The 21710-nt window shown below is 40.5% G+C and overlaps 1 protein-coding gene across 4 annotated transcripts in view; it reads right to left on the reverse strand.

Moving 5' to 3' along the window:
- The window catches only part of TBC1D30 (TBC1 domain family member 30), a 60463-nt gene that overhangs the window by 3356 nt on the left and 35397 nt on the right, over window positions 1–21710 (reverse strand). For all 4 annotated transcript variants that reach the window (XM_086472182.1, XM_086472174.1, XM_086472196.1 and 1 more), the window contains 7 exons: window positions 20850–20975; window positions 19522–19707; window positions 14031–14199; window positions 12047–12215; window positions 8992–9097; window positions 1176–1288; window positions 869–1008 (listed from right to left, as the gene is read on the reverse strand). In XM_086472182.1, the coding sequence (XP_086328308.1) occupies window positions 869–1008; window positions 1176–1288; window positions 8992–9097; window positions 12047–12215; window positions 14031–14199; window positions 19522–19707; window positions 20850–20975 (1009 nt within the window). The remainder of the gene's footprint in view (window positions 1–868; window positions 1009–1175; window positions 1289–8991; window positions 9098–12046; window positions 12216–14030; window positions 14200–19521; window positions 19708–20849; window positions 20976–21710) is intronic.

A 21710-nucleotide genomic window follows, 5' to 3' on the forward strand; every position in this document is an offset into this window, starting at 1 on the left:
CAGCAAAACCAAGCCACAAGAATGATGATGTGACCAGATAACAGCAACTGCTACATTAGTCTGGTGTGGGTTTTTTTTTTTGGAGGTGGGGGGGAGAATGACGACACAGGACTGAAATAACTACAGCCTCTCTCAGGATATCATAAAATCACTGTTGATCCAGTACCATTTTGTAAAGGTTGCTGCAAGTTAGCAAACGATCTGCCTTTTTTTTTTTTTGTATGGATCAGAATTTTGTTCTGCTTATAGAGCTTGCACAGGGGGACATACAATTCTGTCAGAAATTTTATTCCAACATGGAGGGATTTGAAAAATAGTGACATTTTGTCAGAACACCTTAACCATACCCAATTAAAAAAAATGTGAACATACTCAAAACATGTAACAGTCTGAAGGTTTGGACAAAAGGGTGGTGAAATGACCTGCAGAATTCACTCACTGCTGATAGGTTCCAATATTAGCCAAGCATATGATAATAAAGGTCAAGATTATTTATTGCAGGTACACTCTTCAAGAAATACTGACTACCTAAGAGCTTTCTTAGAAATAAGCATGGATTTAGAGTGGACTTTTTCCCCCACACATGTGCTTCTTTTTTTGTGGGTGGGCAACACTATGGGGTTGGGTTTTTAACCATTACTGTAGCCAAATCCTTAGCCCACACATTTATTGTACCCATACAGCCTCCAAACTTGACTTTGAGACATCTTCATGGTCTGCAGAGCAATCCATTTGGTACCTGCTGTAAACTCTATGTGAATATAAACCACAATTTTCACTGCATATTTCACAGAGGAAGCTACAGATGATTTCTGCAAGGTCATGCAGATTTAACTACGTTGTCCAAAATGAACAAAAGCACTTTTACCTTTCATCTGCTTTTGGTATTTTTGGAGCTCTGGTGCCAAAAACCCACTTAATGGTCCAAGACAGCCAATTGCATTGGCAATCGAGTCTTCATCATCTAGGTCATTCTCCTCATCACTGTCTCTGGTTCTGCCTAGCCTTCTGTCAAATGAGAACATAAGAGAAATAAGAAAGAGACGTTCTTAAACATGATTATTACCAAACATCTTCTTTAGGAGCATACAAAGGAGGATGCCACCTGCCTTTTCACTACCTGTGTAGGGCAAACAATATCCCTATATGCCACAAGCGGTGCATTTCAAACTTACCCTGAAAGTGAAGTTGATTTTACTGTTGCAGGGAAAGGAGTAATGTTGTACGTGTACTTCTCCCTTAACTCTGCCAGTTGTGGGAATGGAAACTGAGCCATGGTATAAACAGTCTAGGGAAGAAAAAAATATGCAGCTTTTAAAGTTTTCACTTTAACAGTCCCACAAAAGATTTCTCCATGAACAGACTTTCACAGACTTTCAGGATTAAAGGCTGCACATTCTCACGTGCTGTAAGAAAATGGAAGTGGTCTAGTTTTATGATTCAGTCAGTATTTCCTGTAAGAAAAATAAAGACTGACTCACTAGAAAAATACATGGTTCAGAGGCGGGGGGGTGGGGGAAGGAACTGATGACATGAGATGTAGGGTCCTTTTCAACTCATACACTTACTAATAATCACTGTCAATCCTCTCCTTGCCAGCACACTGGAAATCCTCCTCCTCCAATTATGATTTCACTTATATGAACGCATCATTGAGGTTTTGAGGATCTTGCAGAAGACCTATGCTTCTGCTCAAGTATTCAACAAGGTACTGACACTATCATAGATAGGAAGACGAAGATCCTCACTTGATGTGGACTGTTCACAAATCCATTACTTCACCCGAGCAGCCCCAAGAGCTTATGCAAAGGAAATCACTTCAACACAAAAGCTATGGCCAAAGAGGAAGGACCCAATATTATCCAGCTAACTTTTCTCCTCTCAGTTTCAGGGTTTGAGCATTGGTTTGTGGGGGTTTTTTTGTGTGTTTGTCTTATTGTTTGGGGTTGGGTGGTTGTTTCTTTTGGGGGGGGGGGGAGAGGCGGGTAGTGGTGGTTGGTTTTTTTACAATAAATTTGTTTTATGGTGAACAAAGAAACCTTTCTGCAACTCTCTAAACACAACATGTAGTCCCTAGAAACTTAAAACACTGCCATGAAAAACTCCAATACATTTTATTTACTTCAACACTCAGACTTAAAGATAAATAGTTGCAAATGCATTTGCTTTCAGCATTGTTTTTGTTTTAAGTCATTTTGTAATAACAGAATATGTGTCACCAGCCAACCTGGCATAAAGACACATCGTATTTATTGCAATACCACTGCTGATTTGTTCCTATCTATTTTAGTTGCCTTTTTTTTCCCCTGCTTTTGTGCACTTACAACTATTCAGGACTCTCAAGTAACTGACACACAATTCATCGGAAGTCTCAATGTCAGAAGCAAAAAGATAAAATAGCCAAATATAATTTCTCATAGTTTCTCTGAAATATTATAGCTTTTCCCCATCTTGAAAACTAAATGTCTTCTGAAAGACAGCAACATAAAAATTTTTCATTAGCTATCACAGGAAATCTTTGCTTATATGTACTTTTTTTTTCCTGTGCTATTCAGCAACATTTTCATCTGAAGGCAAACAGCCTCAATTAAGATGAAAAGAAATTTTGAACAATTTCTACATAATCCACTCTTGAACTGTGCCTTGTCTGTGCTAATACATTAAGGACAACTACAAACATGAATTCAGTACTAGACCTTTCCTGACAAAAGAGAAAAAAAAAAAAGAAAAGTTTCACTAAGAGCAATGGTGTAAGCAATGAGGAGCAGGAAGGACACTCCTGGCTGGATCAGGCACAGGGCAATAGTGCAGCTCAACAGGCTTCTGTATGAAAATGCTTTTACAGTTCAAGCCACACACAGACTCTAAGGCAAGGAGGATGCCTACAGAAACCCAGAGTATGAACTGAAGCTTTGCCACTCCATGAAACTACAATGCTACTGTGAAAGACAAGTATTCTCTAGGGCCTCAACAGCGATATCCCGGCAGTCTACCAGACGAAGGAATTTTACGATCTGGAGAAAGACCTACCTCCGGCCCAGTGTGTCTGCCTGTTTGTTTGATCTCCACCACACTTTCCTGTTTTTTTCCCCCATATGTCTCAACTCTCTCCCTTCATAGAAAAGGAGGTGTGTCTGGAATTTATTTCTACTCTTTATGTCAACAGCCTTTTCAGGTAACTTGTTCCATATGCTAGTTACCCTTTAAGTGAAACAGTCGACTCAGATTCCTCCATTTACTCCTTGCACCAACTGCTTTAGATTACGCTTTTAGCTTTTGCCTGTCTCCAATTCATGTCTCTTCCAGATCTCATGTAATTTCTTTCATTTAGCATACACGTTTTAGGCTTAATTAGTTGTTATCAGACTGTAACTGGAGGCCTGGCTTGCCACCTGGTTAAGAGATCCACAAACAAATTCTATACTGATGCAAGTTCCACTGGAAATTAAAAAGATACTGTCAATCAACACCTGTGATCTCCTCACAGAAATGCTTCAGAGTCAAAGGATCCTGCTCCTAGTTTGTGCACAGCCTCAGATGCCATTTGGTCAATTCTGGTGAAACTGAGACAAAGGGAAACAGCTGTCCTGGTTTGGGCTAAATCAGAACTAATTCTGTTTTAGTGCTTTAACTTTTCAGTTAAGTCTCCTCTAACTGACGGCATGTTCTGAAACAGCAGCACGTTTTTCCAGACAGTGACTGCTTCTAGCAGTGATAAGGCCTGATGTTTGTAGTTCGTACCAAGGAATGGGATGCAGAGGGGCCCTTGCTTATACTTGTTCTTGTAGCGACCAAGGTCACTGCTAGATCTCGTACTCCGTGTTGGGGTGCCAGGAGTGAAAAGGGTCACAAGCACAACAAAGGTCACACCTGCAGGGAGGAGCGAACCGGACAGGTGACCCAAACCTGACCAACAGAGTATTCCATCCCATGTACGTCATATTCAGGATAAAGCTGAGAGATCACGAGGGTCTCTCTCTCTTCTTCAATGGCCGACACCTGAGGAGGACTCTGTCCGTTCTTCTGTTGTCGATCCTGGTCCGTGCATCCCTGAATCCAGTGCCTGAGTCCAGCTCCTGCATCCCGTCCCTGTCTGCTGCCGAGTCCAGCCTGGGACTGCCCCAGTGCCAGACCTGCAGCATCAGTGGTGACGAATTGTCATCAGGGTGGGGGTAGTTGGGTTCAGCATTGATTTTGTATCTATTTGTATATATTTGTACATATTGTATATATTTCATTATTTCCTTATTCTTATTATTATCTTTTCTTTTATTGTTATTGTTTCATTAAAGCTGTTTTAGTTTTCTTTTCCAAACCGTAAAGTCTCTCTCCCTTGTTCTCTCTCCTTTTCCTTTTTGGGAGGGGAGAGGGGTTAATAGAGAGCGTCTGTCATTCATTAGTGGCTGGCCCAGCCTCAAACCGTGACATAGCCCACACATACGAAGCATGATGCAGCCAAACTTGTTATCCTATTTATGGCCATTAGGGACAGATTCTGGAATCAAGAAAAGAGACAAGGTGGAAAAAAAACCACCAAACAACAAAACAACTATCTTCTCACCTTAAATCAGTAGCATTTGTCAATCCTTCGTCTTACCCTAAAAATGCAACACCACCTACACCCTCAGCAGAACACCATACAGGAGCTGATGGGCTGTGGCTTTCAAAAGAAGGTGTGCAGTTTTGCAGACAGCTCGAACACACTTATCTCAAGAGCTGCCCCACACTGGTTTAAGGCTTTTCTCTCTTTTCACTTTAGCCAAGAAAATAAAACAAAAATAAAAACAAACCCAAAAGAAAACAAAGCACTACTCAAATAGAAAGTTAACAGCGAATACCACCACATCAGGGTAACTGCCTGTCTACATCAGGCTAAAACGCTACGGTACTACAGAGGGATTAATCCCTGTTCCCCTCTAACACAGCAAATACACAGGCATGCCTCTCCTTTTCCCGTTTGCTTCTCATCTCCCCTACGCTGCCATATTTCTAGGCGTACAAACAGAATTAGTTTAGCTGGTTATAAAAATGCTCACTTTCTGAGAAGGCATGAAAGTGTGTACTCAATCTAGGACACGCTGTTTAGAATATCTGCAGACACCTGGTGTACAGCCTTCTGTCTCCATATCAGAACCAAAGTTTATTAACAGGCCAATAAAATGACATTACCGAATACCATACTTGTTTAACTTCTAGTCCTGAATACGTGCATGGTCTAGCATCTGATGTGTACAGCACTTACCCTTTATTTACCTAAACTGTTCAGTCTGAAGGAGGAGGAAGCTTGCTTGCTCCTCCAACCCCTCCACGTTCTCCTCAGCACAACACTGTAAGAACTCTTGCCGTGCAAGGGCCAAATCTGCAAAAGCTTTAAGCCCTCAATCCTAGGTATATGTACTGTCTGCATGGGAGGGAAGGTGGGAGGAATACATTTTTAATGATAAACTTGCACCTACTATACATACTGGTGGAGAGAATGAGGACAAGAGTCCTCTGGTCTACTTTAGACATCTGCGCTGTCAACACTTGCCCCTGAAGTTGTATGTCCCTCCTCCAATTCCCAAAGGAAACAGGCCTTTTAGAGCACAATTTGTTTTCTAGTGGTGGAAAAGTGCTCGTTACTTTTCACTGTCTTAAGTGACAGGTAGTTCAGATGCAAATGGGTCTAAGAAAAAAAAAAAGCCTAAAGAAAAGCGAGATGACTGCCACCAGCAACCTTTAATGAAATGTGTAGGGAAGGCAAGTAGAGTAGGATATTAATCCTTTCCCACAGTAAGATACTAATCCTTGAGCCACCTTGTAAAAAGTATTACATGTAAATTCACCGTTCTGATTTTGATTAGGGATTTAAAAAAAAAAAAAGAAAAAAAGAAGAAAAAGAAGTACATTTTGAAAACAAAGCAGTCAAAACATTTGTCTCTGGCTGACTCCTCTGAAAAAGCCTAAAGCAATTTCAATTTAAAAAAACCAGCATCTTCAAGCAGCCTGGATCCTTTCATTAATGCAATGGTTCATATTTCTTTATTTTCTTCTCGAACACAGAGAAAATTGTTCAAATGCAACAGCCAGGGACATGGTGGCATTCATATCCCCTCACGTAAACTCCTGTAGTGCCTAATTCTCTCCACTTATGGTAAAGAAAGCCTAGAGTGAAGCTCAGATGGAGACAGCTACACTGCCAGTGCCTGTCTTTGATCTGAAGAATGCTATCTAAACTACAGCGTGGTTTCTTCAACTGAGGGGACACATAAAACAGACACACTGCTTCTCTATGCAGAAAACTTAAACTTGCCACATTCTCCATATCAATGGCAATGCTATTCTACCTTAATGCTCCTGTCAGCGTCACAAAATCCACATGTACACTATGAATACACATACACTTTGCACCAACTGCTTATTTTTTGCTCATGCACAAAGACTGCTAATTTAGTATACTTGTAATTGCAACAGTTAAACAAAAAGATCCTTCCATCCCTCCAACCAGTAAGTTACCTATGTCTTACCTTCTATTACACACAACAGTGAAGAAAGAAATCCACTTCGAGGCATAGAATAGTTTAGGTTAGAAAAGACCTTTAAGATCATCAAGTCCAACCATTAACCTAGCACTGTCAAGTCCACCACTAAACTAAGGGCCACATCCACACATCTTTTAAATCTCTCCAGGGATGGTGACTCCACCACTTCCCTCGGCAGCCTGTTCCAATGCTTCACAACCTTTCTGGGGAAAAAAATCCTTCCTAATATCCAATCTAAACCTCCCTTGGTGGAACTTGAGGCCATTTCCTCTTACGCTATCGCTTGTTACTTGGGAAAAAGAGACCAACACCCACCTCACTACAACCTCCTTTCAGGTAGCTGTAGAGAGCAGTAAGGTCTCCCCTCAGCCTCCTCCAGGCTAAACAACTCCAGTTCCCTCAGCCACTCCTCATAAGACCTGTTCTCCAGGCCCCTCACCAGCTTCGTTGCCCTTCTCTGGACACGCTCCAGCACCTCAATGTCTTCCTTGTAGTGAGTGGCCCAAAACTGCACACAGCAGTCGAGGTGTGGTCTCACCACAAGTACAGGGGCACGATCACCTCCCTACTCCTGCTGGCCACACTATTGCTGATACAGGCCAGGATGCTGTTGGCCTTCTTGGCCACCTGGGCACACTGCCGGCTCATGTTCAGCCGGCTGTCGACCAGCACCCCCAGGTCCTTTTCCGCCGGGCAGCTTTCCAGCCACTCATCCCCAAGCCTGTAGCGCTGCATGGGGTGGTTGTGACCCAAGTGCAGGACCCAGCACTTCACCTTGATGAATCTCATACAATTGACCTCAGCCCATCGATCCAACCTGTCCAGATCCCTCTGCAGAGCCTTCCTGCCCTCGAGCAGATCAACATTCCTGCCCAATTTGGTGCCATCTGCAAACTTGCTGAGGGAGCACTCAATCTCCTTGTCAGATGATTGATAAAGATCTTAACAAAACTGGCCCAAATACTGAGCCCTGGGGAACACCACTTGTGACCAACTGGATCGAACTCCGTTCACCACCACTTTTTGGGCCCAGCCATCTCGCCAGTTTTTCACCCAGCAAAGAGTATACCTGTCCAAGCCATGAGCACCCAGTTTCTCCAGGAGAATGTGTCAAAGGCTTTACTAAAGTCCAGGTAAACAACATCCACAGCCTTTCCCTCATCCTTTAAGTGGGTCACCTTGTCATAGGAGGAGTCACTAAAACCCACCTCAGCTTTCCCAACATTATTCTTTGTCATAAATGCCACATCTTGATTTTGTAGTGCACTTAAGACTAGGAACTGAAATACAATAAATACGAAAAGGCATCAGCTTGGGCCACCCTCTTCATGCATCCTCAATATCTAAACGGTCTTGTGAGAAACCTTAACACTTACTTAAAAAGCACACAAGTACCTCTGATCAGCTGCATTTCCACTGTTGAAGCAAAACAAAGCCACGGTGCTCACCTCTCCTATCCCTAGAGCTCCCTCATTAAACAAAACAACAGCAATAACAAAAGCCAAATATCTGAAAGTGATCGTTTACTTCAGAGCAGTACTTCATCAGACAATGGAAGTGTATTATCTCAGTTATTAAGTTTTACTTCCAATAATGGGTAACAGAAGTCACCTGTTAACTACTGTAATAAACTCATCTAACTTCATAGACTGAGACTGACTGTTTTCCTTCCCCTAAGTCAGGGAAAAAAAAAAAATTCAGATTAATTATGTGCTCTGTATTGCACCCATTTAATCACCACGCTCTAACTCATCAAAAGCAAAATTCCAGAACTGTAGCATGAAGTCTTTATAAAACATCAAAGTAGACAACACCTCAAGGATACTAGAAAAAAAAAAAGTGTAAGTGCTAAATTAATACAATTATATCTGTAATACTAAAGGCCCTTTCCTTTCCCAGAACAACGTGGATCTTTGTTCTCATACAATGATGTATACTTTAAGAATTCAGGGACTGCCATTATCTACAAATGTCTTTGTTTATAGTTCACTGATGACTGTTCATGGCATGTTTTTAAATCATGAAGGATTTTTTTTTCCCCCTCGCTTGATAAACTCTTGTCTCCCACAGTGTTCGCAGAATGAAAAGGACACACTGTAATAAATAACTGACCAAAACATGAAAATAAAACACCCTAAAAATTGTGACTACTAAAAGGTTCTACATCTTACTTGCGTAAATCCAATTGGACATTATATCACAACAAACCTTCAGCTGTCAACATACAACCAATTTTTATCAAATGGAGCCTAGAAGTTCTCTATACTTGATGTATAATATAAGATTTTAGCTTTAACTGCAGGTCATTATTTATATTACTGACATGATAGCTCAACTCAGTTATCTTAAACTTTTATTCATCGGAGAGTTTAGGTTTCTGCAGTATCTGAACAAAAAAGTAATTTGTTAGAAATCAGCACCTAAACAATGCACAGAAAACAGAAACAATAATTACATTACTATCACTCACCTGCATGAGTTCATTGCTTTCAATCAGACTGTCTTCCAGCATCTCCTGGGTCAGCTTGCCCATGGTACTGTAAAACTCATCTGCAGTTTCACAACACTCTATTTGCCTATGTCAAAATACACATTGGTTTTTTATTTTACTTTTACATGTGATTATATACCTCCAAACCGAAACTGAACTTTCTGTCATCATGAGACATGCAATTCCGTTAGTCACCTTAATTCTTAAGTTTATTGCAATCCTCCCTACACTTTCAGATAATAAAACTGTGCACATCATGCTGGTGCAGTAAAAGGATGCACTGAGCACAGCTAACTGTCCTGACTGCTCATGATAAAGGATTCTTGCATGTCCAGACAGGTTATTCCCTCTGTCCCTTTCACTTCTACAACATGAGAAATCAATTAATCCTGCCTTCTACTAGCACAAGGGAGCTCTCCTATTAGCTCAAAAAGGGAATATAAAGATTTCTTGACCGCCTTATCACCCATTCTTCACTATGCACCAAACAGCTGAATTAACTGGCTGAACTGTCTTTTTGTCAGATGGGAACATATTTGCTGGCCAGAAAACATTCCGGTGGAGTAAATTAAGTATAGGTGTATTTATATATGTCATTGTATTCAAAAGAGCTGAGCTCACATAATGCAGAAGGAAGGAAAATTCACTCATACCCTGCATGTTGGTGAAGGCTATTTCTAAATTAGAGACACAGACTTTTTTTGCTTGATTTTAGGTTTTTTTGTTTTGGTGGTGCGGATTTTTTTTTGTATTGGGTCTTCTGCAGGCTTGGGGGGGTGTCAGTTGGGGGTTTTTTGTCTTTTTTTTTTTTTTTTTTCATATTTTTCTTTACGTTTCTAAAGACACGGAATAATCACCCACAGAATATCAACCAGAAGAAGAGAAAGATGAGTAATATGCTTTCATGAGTTGCTGTTCCACACACATTAGGGTCAGCCACTAAACATTGCCTCCCATCAAGTGAAAAATTTGTTTTATTTCTAATCCAAACAAGTGCATTGCTGGTTACATATTCTAGCCTCCCCTGTAAAATACAGCTGCTAGAATGATCAAAAAAGTACACTGCCTTTTTTTCTTAAGGATTAGAAGAGGAAGATTCCCTTGATCTTCAGCATCTACAGGAAACAACCATTGAACTATGAAATTCCTACTGAAATCGTAACATAGTTTAGCTAAAAGAATGATTGAGTAATAACAATAATATATATTAAAAAAAAAACCAAACAGTAGAAACAATGGTTATGTAGCCAATTATCACATTGTGATACCTTCCCTGGTACCTTCAGTCTCTCATGACCTCCACATATCGCTCTTTCTACTGCGCCTATTTTTAACCTCCCCATTCCTTCACAGTCTCCCTCAAAACAGAAGTATGATTGAACTACCCACATTTTAGGAAAAGCACTTCTCACCCTGTTTTCGTGTCTAGAAAGAGAGCCTTGAGAAGCATGAATATCATGAGACTATGATCACTGTTTCAGGTCCAACTTCTTTAACCCCACCCCACCCCGTTCTATTTCTAGTGAAGAAGAACAAAATCACCATCTTCTCCCATAGTGCCTCATCTTTTACTTCCTCATCTCATTTGATAACATTAATCACAAACCTACTGTATTTCAATTCTTGTTCAGTTTCAGTGACTCATCATCTTCCGGATCTCTGGTTATCCCACCAGCGTCCCCTTCTGTTAATTGCCCCCAAATCTGCCAGACCTTCTCCTACTCCCCACAAACAACAGTTACAAGGCGTGCAGTATGATCAGCTCATTCTTTTGGACATATTCTTATAGACTTCTTCATTCTGTTCCTTCCAATTTTTACAAAATACGTTTCATTTTTGCTTTAAGTTTTACAGTGAAATCTTCAAAGCAGTGACTTTCTTTTTTATCATGTCATGAGTTGGAACCTTCGTAATTACAGCTTTTAAGTGCACAGAGACCCAGTGCAATAGGACCTTTTATGTGAAGGTATGGTAAGAAGTAATAAAGCACAATGGGACTACACATAGCTTCATCCTAATGCAAATGATTCATGCAAGTTTCATTCATGAACTGAACAAATAAAGCTCTTGGGAAATAATTATTCTAATTATTATTCTTCAGACTGAAAATTAAATATACTAAACAAAGTCTCTCACAATGCTACCAGCCTAATTTATTCAGAAAGAAAAAAAGAACTGAAACCTCCAAGGACAGAGCTGAACATAAATCCCAGTGGTTCAGTCTCAGGGAACGAGTGTTGATAGGCATCACAAGAAAAATTTGATGCAGCTGCTAATGCCAGCTGAACTAATATCGGCTGGACCTGTCAGAGCTCACACCTCCTACTGAAGTCACTGACAAAACTCATTTCTCTGGGAGAACTGTACACGCTTCGGAATGCAAATATTTGCTATGACAACAGAGGGGTTTAGAAGAACTAACTATCTCCTGTGTTTTGTTCTACATGGTGAGTTTTCAAGGCCATGAAGGACTATGACAGAAACTTGGTCAGAACGTGCTTAAAAGCAGAGAATTTTAGGAAAATTTGTTTGCAGGAAAGAACCATGGAACACTAAATCATTCTCTTAGTAACACTGAACTGTTTTCTTGGGTATAGCCAATGGGCTCAAATCCTTAAGTGAAAATAAGGGAATTGACATCCCCAGCTTCAGGTACCCAACTAAATTAACTAGTCACCCTCAAGTCTCTCTGTAGGCATTGCCACAGAGTATTTACCAACTCCCTCAGAGGTCTATGTTCTGAAAAGTCCAACCAACCTTTTAGCATAGCATGAATACATTATATATAGAGAACACAAACAACAGGAGACATTGCCTGCAGGAACAGTCAATTAATTAACATGCCCATTCTGACACAATGTCAGAAGCACATTTTTGGGGAAGTCAGAGAGGCATTTTGTGCAACTTTTTCAAAGCAGAATGATTCTCTGAAAGATCACATCTTGTTTAGAATTGGAACACATTCTTCAGAACAACCTAAGTTACACACATTGCTCACACTGAAAATAAAAATCAGATAAAAGCGACCACTTACTCTCCTAACTTTGCCCAGATAGCCAGAGCTACTCTCAGTATAATTTCAGAGCCTTCAAAGAATACTGAATCCCAGATCTTCAGAACTGTATGATTAGGCAAGCAAGTGGCAAAGAGGGTCAAAAACCACTGCATTGTGAAGACATTTGTAAGTGGGGGTTCATAGCCTCCTGAAATAAAATTAAAAAAAGAAACACTTAAAGTAATTTTAATTTACTATTATTTTACAATTAGCATAGACTGCACACTGAAATCCACCAGAGATTCTATTACCTCTGGTACTGCTCAAAACTTATTTAGCCTGCAGCTGTCCAAAGATAGGTGAGAAAGAGCGACAGAAAAATGACACACTCGGTCACCTTTTGTTGTGCTGCACTGCAAAAAGCTCTAAGCAGCAGCATTGGGTTTGGACTGTAAACCCTGGAAAACACCACTATGCCTTTTTTTTTTTTTTTCTTTTCTTGACTCAGAAAGATTGCTTCAGCTTCCCCAAAGCCATATGAGCTAAAAGTTTTATCTAAATAAATAAATTAAAAAAAAAAAAACCCCACCACCAACCCCTCCCCAAAACCCACTGCATTTCTTCAGAAACTTTAAGTACATGAAGGTGAAGGCAACTGTCTCTATAAAGTCTTATCTATTGTTTTAATATCCTGATGCACTGCCAGCTTAGCAGAAGCGACTGTAACACATTCAGTTTTCCTTTTGGCTTGTTAAGTTTCAAACAAGATTTGGTATTTCAGCATGAAACTCTGAAACATCACTTTCTTGGTATGCTCAGAGAACACTTGTGCATCCCAGCTATCAACTGATGCACTGAAGGCCATGACCAAAGAGGCTGTTGCCTGTAAAAACACTTTCAAATGACAAATACTTCCTTGATATCCTTTCTTTGTTTTTATACAGTTTGGGCACAGTCAAAGTTTATTTTTACATGGAACATAGTAGCAGTTCTTTTCTAAAATGGAACTGAGGGTGCACTTAGCTTCCAGACTGAAAAAAAAAAAAAAAAAAAAAAAAAAAAAAAAAAAAAAAAAAAAAGCCCAACCAAACAACAAAATCCTACCCTCCCCAAAACACTCCCTAAAAGAGCTGTATCTTGTTTAAAGAAAAGAGAGCAAAGGAAGGGAAAAAAAAAAAAAGAGAGCAAAGGAAGGGAAAAAAAAAAAAGAGAGCAAAGGAAGGGAAAAAAAAAAAAGAGAGCAAAGGAAGGGAAAAAAAAAAAAGAGAGCAAAGGAAGGGAAAAAAAAAAAAAGAGAGCAAAGGAAGGGAAAAAAAAAAGAGAGCAAAGGAAGGGAAAAAAAAAAGAGAGCAAAGGAAGGGAAAAAAAAAAAGAGAGCAAAGGAAGGGAAAAAAAAAAGAGAGCAAAGGAAGGGAAAAAAAAAAGAGAGCAAAGGAAGGGAAAAAAAAGAGAGGAAAGGAAGAAAAAAAAAAAAGTCTGGAGGGAATGCAACACTAGGAAAAAAAAAACCCACAGTGTAAAGTCACTTTTCAGGTAGCAACCCAAGAAGTAGTTCTCGGTTTTGCACTTGTGTATGGCTAAGCATCCAGGTGAAGAAATACTAACCAGCCACCGTTGGTTCTCACATATCAACACTTCCCCGACCAGCTATGTAAGCTAGCAACTACACGGAGCAATGGTAGGACAGGTATCTTGAACTAAGGCAATAAACGACCTTTCCAAGGCAGCCCTTGTACTAAGCTGTGTGTTACGATATTGTCACTCTATATATTTTATATCCCTGTCAACACAATTCTGTTTGCAGTTAGTGGTGGGACCAAATTATTTCCCCTTTATTTTATCCTAAGCGTGCCAGCTATTTATGTTAAGGTTATCAATAACGGAAATCTTTCACCTTAACAATTTAAAATACATAGTCTAAGCAATAAACTCATGTAAACACTTAAAAGACTGTATTTTTAGACCAGTGCTCAGATGCAATAATAGCAAAAAGGAATTTAATAGCATTTTCTGTTGAACCTACCTCCACTTTCTCTGTTAGCAGCTCTTTGCAGGGTGTCTAAGTGCTGGGACAGTTCAGGAAGCTTCATTCGTAAAAGATCTCGGAAAACAGCCATATCCACAGAGAGAGCGCGGAGATTATTGACAAAATAGCTATCAGGAAGTACTTTATCAATGAGGTAAATCATGATCTGTGGGAAAAAGAAGTACTATTATGTAGGACTTACAGACCCAGTTATTTTCTAGCGACAACAGAAAAAATTATGCATTTTAAAGTTCTCTGTGCACTGAAGAATGGCTTGGAAACAGTGGCAACCATGTCTCCCGTACCGCCATTTATATGGGGAGAAAGCATTATCATTTTAGGCATCCACAGGTACTCTACATATCCACAAGCAAAGGCCTCTTGAAGCTGTCCAGAATTTATGAACCATTAATGTCCAAAATCAATGTCACAGTAAGCCATGCCCAAACTGGAAACATTACTCAAAACAAAGGCAACTTTTGGCACTTCTGATGCTGTACACATTTATGAGATTCTTCACACTGTTGCAAAGTTCCACTGTCCGTTCTCTGGTTAACTGCCACAACTAGAAGACTGATCTTCCAAATCATCTTTTTTCCCCTCTCCAAAATCAAGATACTGTTCTTTAAAAAACATTCTCCACACATTTTACTGTGATGTGTTATACCGTGTGCTGCACTTCATCTTGTCACTTTAAAAGGTGCTAAATTAAGCAGCATGAGACATTTTAAACAGACATCTGTTTCAAGTGAGATAACTCAACCACATGGGCGGTAATGCATTAACTGGATACTGTCAAACTTTTGAGAATGAACAAATGCAACAAAGAAATACACAGAAATTGATGTATACCATCAGCCTCACAGAAGATGCTGACCTTCACTTCAGGATCTTTTACAATCTCTATGGTGACTCTACAAACCATATCCAGAGAGCCTGCATGCGGTCATCCCACCTGCTTCAACTCTCCATTACTGCTTTATTAAAATTTTGAACAAGCATCCTTATCATCTGTTTCATACAGCCTCTAACACTTGAGAGGACCATGACACCTTCATACGCAGGAGACAATCCTCCTTCCAATCCCTCTCTTTTCAAAAGATGTCCAAAAAAATACCTTGGCAGACACTGGACTTCCAACAGCACCACCTTACATAGTCTTTGTGCTTCCTTTTCTCTCCCAGCTGCTTGTGACCGCATACCACCACTTGTCCTTGCAAGAATTTTTGGGGCAATAACAGTCTTCTATTCTACATTTTAAAGCATGTAGATCAGTAGTCAATACAGGCAAATCAATAGCTTTTACACATTTTTGTGTCTCCTGGACTTCAGGAGAGCTAACTTTGGCCTCTTTGAAGACCTACTTGGAGGAATCCCATGGATTAGGGGTCTGGAAGGTAGAGGGACCCAAGACAGCCAATTAATATTCAAGCACCACTTCCTCCAAGCTCAAGATTGTTGTATCCCTATGAGTAAGAAATCAAACAAAGGAGACTAGCACGGATAAGCAAGGAGCGTCTGGAAAAGCTCAACTGGAAAAAAGGAATTTACAGAATGTGGAAAAAGGGACTGGCCACATGGGAGGATTACAGGAGCAGCGTCAGAATATGCAGGGACGCAACGAGGAAGGCTAAGGCCTGCTTGGAATTAAAGCTGGCAAGGGATGTCAAGGACAACAAGAAGGGCTTCTTCAAGGACATCAGCAGCAAACGAAAGAGTAGGGAAAACATAGGCCTGCTGCTGAATGAGGTGGGTACCCTGGCAACAGAGGACACAGAGAAAGCAGAGTTATCGAATGCCTTCTTTGCCTCAGTCTTTACTGCTAAGGCTGACCCTCAGGAATTCCAGACCCTGGAGGCAAAAGAGGAAGTCTGGAGAGAAAACAACTTTCCCTTGGTCAAGGAGGATTGGGTTAGGGATCTTTAGGCAAACTGGTCATCCACAAATTCATGGGCCCCAGTGAGATGCACCCACAAGTGCTGAGGGAGCTGGCAGATGCTGTTGCTAAGTTGCACTCCATCTTTGAAAGGTCATGGGGAACACAGGTGCCTGAGAACTGGAGGAAAGCAAATGTCACTCCAATCTTTAAAAACAGCCAGGAGGACGACCCAGGGAACTACAGACCAGTCAGCCTCGCCTCCATCCCTGGAAAGGTGATGTAACGGCTCATTCTGGCTGTCATCTCAAAGCATGTGGAAGAAAAGATAGTTATCAGTAGCAGTCAACATCCACCAAGGGGAAAATATGCTTGACCAGTCTGACAGCCTTCTGTGATGGCATGACTGGCTGAGTAGCTAAGGGGAGAGCAGTGGATGTCGTCTCCTTCAGCAAGGCTTTTGACACTGTCTCCCATCACATCCTAATACATAAGCTTAGGAAGTGTGGGATAGAGGAGTGGACAGTGAGATGGATTGAGAACTGGCTGAAGGACAGAGCTCTGAGTTGTGATCAGTGGTATGGAGTCTAGTTGAAGGCCTGTAGCTAGCAGTGTTCACCAAGGGTCAGTACTGGGTTGGTCATGTTCAACATATTTATCAACGACCTGGATGAAGGAACAGAGTGCACCTCCAGCAAGTCTGTTGATGATACTAAAGTGGGAGGTGTGGCTGATACTCCAGAAGGCTGTGATGCCATTCAGCAAGACCTGGACAGGCTGGAGAGCTGGGCAGAGAGGAACCTAATGAGGTTCAACAAGGGCAAGTGTAGGGCCCTGCACCTGGAGAGGAATAACCCCAGGCACCAGTACAGGTTGGGGGTCAACGTGCTGGAGAGCAGCTTTGCTGGGAAGGACCTGGGAGCCCTGGTGGACAAGCCAGCAATGTGCCCTTGAGGCCAAGAAGGCCAATGGTGTCCTGGGGTGCATTAAGAGTGTGGCCAGCAGGTCGAGGGAGGTTCTCCTCCCCCTCTTCTCTTCCATGGTGAGGCCACACCTGGAGGACTATGTCCAGTTCTGGGCTCCCCAGTTCAAAAGAGACAGGGAACTACTGGAGAGAGTCCAGCAGAAGGGGCTACAAAGGGGATTAGGGGACTGGAGCATCTCTCATGAGGAAAGGCTGAGACACCTGGGGCCCTTTAGCCTGGAGAAGAGAAGATTGAGAAGGGATCTTATCAATGCTTATAAATGTCTAAAGAGTGGGTGTCAAGAAGATGGGGCCAGGCTCTTTTCAGTGGTGCCCAATGACAGGACAAGAGGCAACAGGCACAAACTGGAACACAGAAAGTTCCACCTGAACATTAGGAAAAACTTCTTTACTTTGAGGGTGACAGAGCACTGGAACAGGCTGCCCAGGAAGGCTGTGGAGTCTCCTTCTCTGGCAATATTCAGAACCCGCCTGGACGTGTTCCTGTGCAGCCTGCTCTAGGCGAACCTGCTTTAGCAGGGGGGTTAGACTGGATGATCTCCAGAGGTCCCTTTTCCCCTATCATTCTGTGATTTTTTTTTTGACATGTTTTTTTGTTTTATGCTTTAAGGATTGAAAGGAAACAGGTGATCAAAACATGGTAAGTAAGCAAGCTGGAGTCTCATATTTTGTCAGGTGCATTCCCTAACCTTCGCTGAAGAGTGGGACACCTCATTGTCTTTCAAAAATTAACTTACAACTAGACTACTTGTGTTTTCATTAATTTATTATATAAGCCATAAATCCCTACGTTAAAGAAACCATTTTATAAAGACTTTTGCTCCCTTCACACTGAGCGGCATTACTTCAGAAATCTCAGATATATGAGAGCATAGGAAAGAACAGAAATCTTTTTGCGACACTGAAGTCCATTCTGTTTCGCTGACATGTGAATTGTTTTGAGAATGCTTTTTTAAAAAAGCAGCTTCACATATTTACCAGTTTGCAACAGATCCTTCCCCACAATAATGTGCAGGAAAAAATGTTTTTTAAGTTTCAGTATCTATGAGACTTTTATGCATACTTTGACAGCTTCTACACATGCAAGCTGTGATTTTCTTGCTTACTATAAATTTCGTTAGGCTAACTTTGAGGTGTCTTCATGGATTTAACTTAAATATGCTTACCTTAACTAGTGAACACTCAAGCATCCCTGGCTGGGCATTCACTGAAGCTACTACCATCTTGGGTCCTGTGCTGTTAAAGCCCCATGGTGTCAGCACTACCAGCTGTTTCCCAGCCTCTGGGAGACACTTCCCAGACACAGAGTTTTTGTTTATAATGTCCTTCCCAGAAAGGGGACCTGACTGAGAATCCCCTTGCTCCCTTAGCTCCTAGACTCTGCAAGAATCCAAACGTAGTTTCCCCATAGCTCCAATCCTGAGGGCAGCTTTACAGGTAACGGCCTCTGCAGCTGCTCCGAAGTCACTCATCACTTGTTTCAGACAGCACAGTGACCACAACAAAATAGCCACATGCTAACTCCCGGTTTTTTCCCCACCCTGTTCTTCCCTTCCCCCTCTTCTGGGGAAATCCCAACCTGCAAAGCCCATGCACTAAACTTGGAAAAGAAATTACTTTATTTTCCATTCTTATTTTTTCCAGGCAAGACCCATTTTGGTGCTAACAGCCTTCAGTGCTTTACCTCCCCAGGGCAGTTTGGCACCATTCCACTGTCTGCTTAGCACAAGCAGCCTGACACCGCTCACAGTAAAAGACAATCCAATAATATGAGGATGCACACGGTTCTTATAATCAATTTGGACTTCACAAACCCTGGGAAATTATATTTCCTGTATTATCACAATGTGTTTTAGGAGCTTCTGGACAGTATAAGATCACAATGAAGTGTGACAAATTACAGTTAAAAATACTGAGGAAATTTTTAGCGAGAATTATTGAAAGGAAATTTTACTCTCTGATATAAAATAGGTATATTGACCCCAGCTGCCACATATAAGCAAGTTTACTTGCAAACTGTACAAATTTGCACATGATCTTGGCAAACCTTAAACCACATCCTGTAGTAAACTGTATTTCCATTTTCTGATGTAAATTTCATGAAGCTTTCTTTGAATTAGAATAAAAAGGTCTAAAGCAATAAAACACTGTATGACTAATGTTGCCCAGAAAGTAGCTTCAAAGTTATTTACTTTCCTTTAAAATTTGTATTTTGTCTTTTCCTAGAATTTGCTTTAAAATGCAGCAGACTTAACTGCCTTGCCTGCTACTGCCACACAAAAAGTTGATAATGGAATCTGAAGGTTTCAGCTACCTATGGTGTTCAGAAGCAGAGTTGGGATTATAGGACAAGATACTCTAAAGACAGCAGCAGTGTTCCCATTTATTTTTGTTATGGCCAAGCCCCCATTTGTTTCAGTTTGAAAAAACTTTTAACAGTGATAACATCAAACTGTTCATTTTAGCTCACATAGGGTAACAAAAAAATACACAGATATAAATTGGTTAACTCCTTGGAGTCCTGCTCTTTTAGGCAGTCTACAAAATTGACACACTGGTTTATTCTGAAGTTCACTAACTAAAAGTAATCTTCAACACTGGAAAAAAAAAAAAAAAAATTTACTCACTTTCAGGGCATCCCCTTCATTGCCCTCCATTACTTCCAGAATAAGTGCAGCTAGTATGTTAAATCCTTGACAATAGCCAACAGATTTATTCCACCTGGCATAAGCCAACAAAACGCGTTTTAATACCACTCGATCTTGCTCTGCCTCCTGGCCACAGTAAGAACTGCAACCAGTTCGGTGAAGGTCCTTTAAGAAAAAAAAAAAAAAAAAAAAAAAAGAAGAAAAAGACACGAACTGACAGAAAAGATGTGCATTTTCCTCCCCCTTTAGTTCTCCTGCTTGTTCCAGTTTTCCTTCCACCTCCACCCTCCCAAATACATACTCCCAAAGTTGATGACAATGTTTCTTCTTTTAATCTGTAAACCTTTAGCTTACTGAAGAGAAATAGGTTCAGCAAGCCCTTAAGTAAACAAGTTACCTAGATGATGTTCATATGAAGCTGTCACAGAAGATATTAACAGATACCTAGGCTTCAGAGGCAAGGCATAACAGCTGCTTAATCGAACAAAAAAGCACAACTCCTTTTATCAAAATATAAAAGAACTACTAGGCAACCAAGTTTTCAAAACATAAAAAAAAAACCAGAAAGAGTGTCCTTGAGATTTAAGCGACTTGTAAGAGAACGGCAAAACATGTACTACAATGTTTAATATTTCGTAAGTAGTATCTATAAGGTTAAATTACCAAGTACAGATGACAATTGTAATAACCAGGAACACAAAGTATTTTGCTCCATGTACTGTAATTAAGGGGACTATAGAATACAATCTCTCCTAAATAGAGTAATACCTCCTAAACAGGTAAATAGACTAGTATTTAAGTCACCACATCAATACAAATCTATCAAGCTCTTCCTTAAAACTGCCTACTGCTTTAAATGTTAAATGTTAATTGGACGAGAAATATAGGAAGGTGCTTCACTCCTGTAAAATAACTGAAAAATGCTCAACTGCTATATAATAAAACATACTTTTTAATCCCAGCAAACATCTGTGTTTGTTTATAGAGGATAGAAAAAACCTCCACACTTATATTCCTTTGCTCCATTAAACTCCAGTATTTGTTTTAAAATAAAAAAGTAGAAATTGAGGAAAAAAAAAAAAATACTGGTTATAGCAGTTTTTTTCCCCAGCTAACACTAACCAGACCAGTGCAGGAGGACCAAAGAAGCTGAAGAAATAACTTTGGTGGGCCAAAGGAAATTAAAATGTAATTTTTGCCAAAGGAGTTGCAGAGAACAAAATAAATCCAAATTTCATCCATTAAAAAAAATAATAATTCAACTTTTCATTAAAAAATTAAAATAAAGTAACAAATTAGCTGGCTACCTTTACTATCTGGATGCCCATAGAGTCATCATCAGGATTACTTCTTTCATTGAACGTGAAACGCATGGTTTTATCCCAGTCAATGGCTATACTGTGTAAGTACTGATCAGCTAGGGTCAGCCAAACCTAGAAATACACAAAGCAAGTCAACAAAATGGATTATTTCTCAGATAAAATATGAACAGTTCTGATATATACCGTGAGACGAACCTCATCAGCTTTACCCATACGTGATCTGCTCTCAAGGCAGATTTGAAATATGCGGAACAGGACTACAGCTAAAACAACTTTTGCACAACTAAGGTAATACATTGCTCCCTAAAGCAGAAAGGAAGGAAACAGTTAGCATTAAGCACCCAGATCTGTGAACTGCTTAGAAAGATGCAAGTCCATTGCCAGAAACTGAACGCACAGGGGCCCTCCAAGATGGAAGCCCACTCTCCTGCAAGGACCCTCCTTGTCAGTGCAGCCTTTCTAACCTCATAACCAACAAGTTCTAGAAAAAGGTAACACTGCTGCAAGCTTTCCTCAAACTCAACCATGGATCCATCTCCTGGAAACACCACAAAAGAAATCTAGTGGTGCTTCTCTTTACCAGAGGTCTCTTCTGATCAACTTTGCAGCAGAAACAGCATCTAGTATTAACCAATTGGGATTGATCTGAAAGTATCACTTGGATCAGAATAACTGACTCTTACAAGAGGGCTTCCTAAACTGTTGGTGTTCAGGGAGTTCTGAAAACATACATTGACTATTTTTAAAGCCTAATAATTGCCAGAACAGATTTATGCATGTGAATCTAAGACAAAGGCTGGACCTTTATTAAACATTTGAAAAGTTCCTGAACCATGACAAATCACA

This window comes from Leptosomus discolor, chromosome 1, assembly GCF_034619465.1.
Source record: "Leptosomus discolor isolate bLepDis1 chromosome 1, bLepDis1.hap2, whole genome shotgun sequence".
Classification (NCBI taxonomy): domain Eukaryota; kingdom Metazoa; phylum Chordata; class Aves; order Leptosomiformes; family Leptosomidae; genus Leptosomus; species Leptosomus discolor.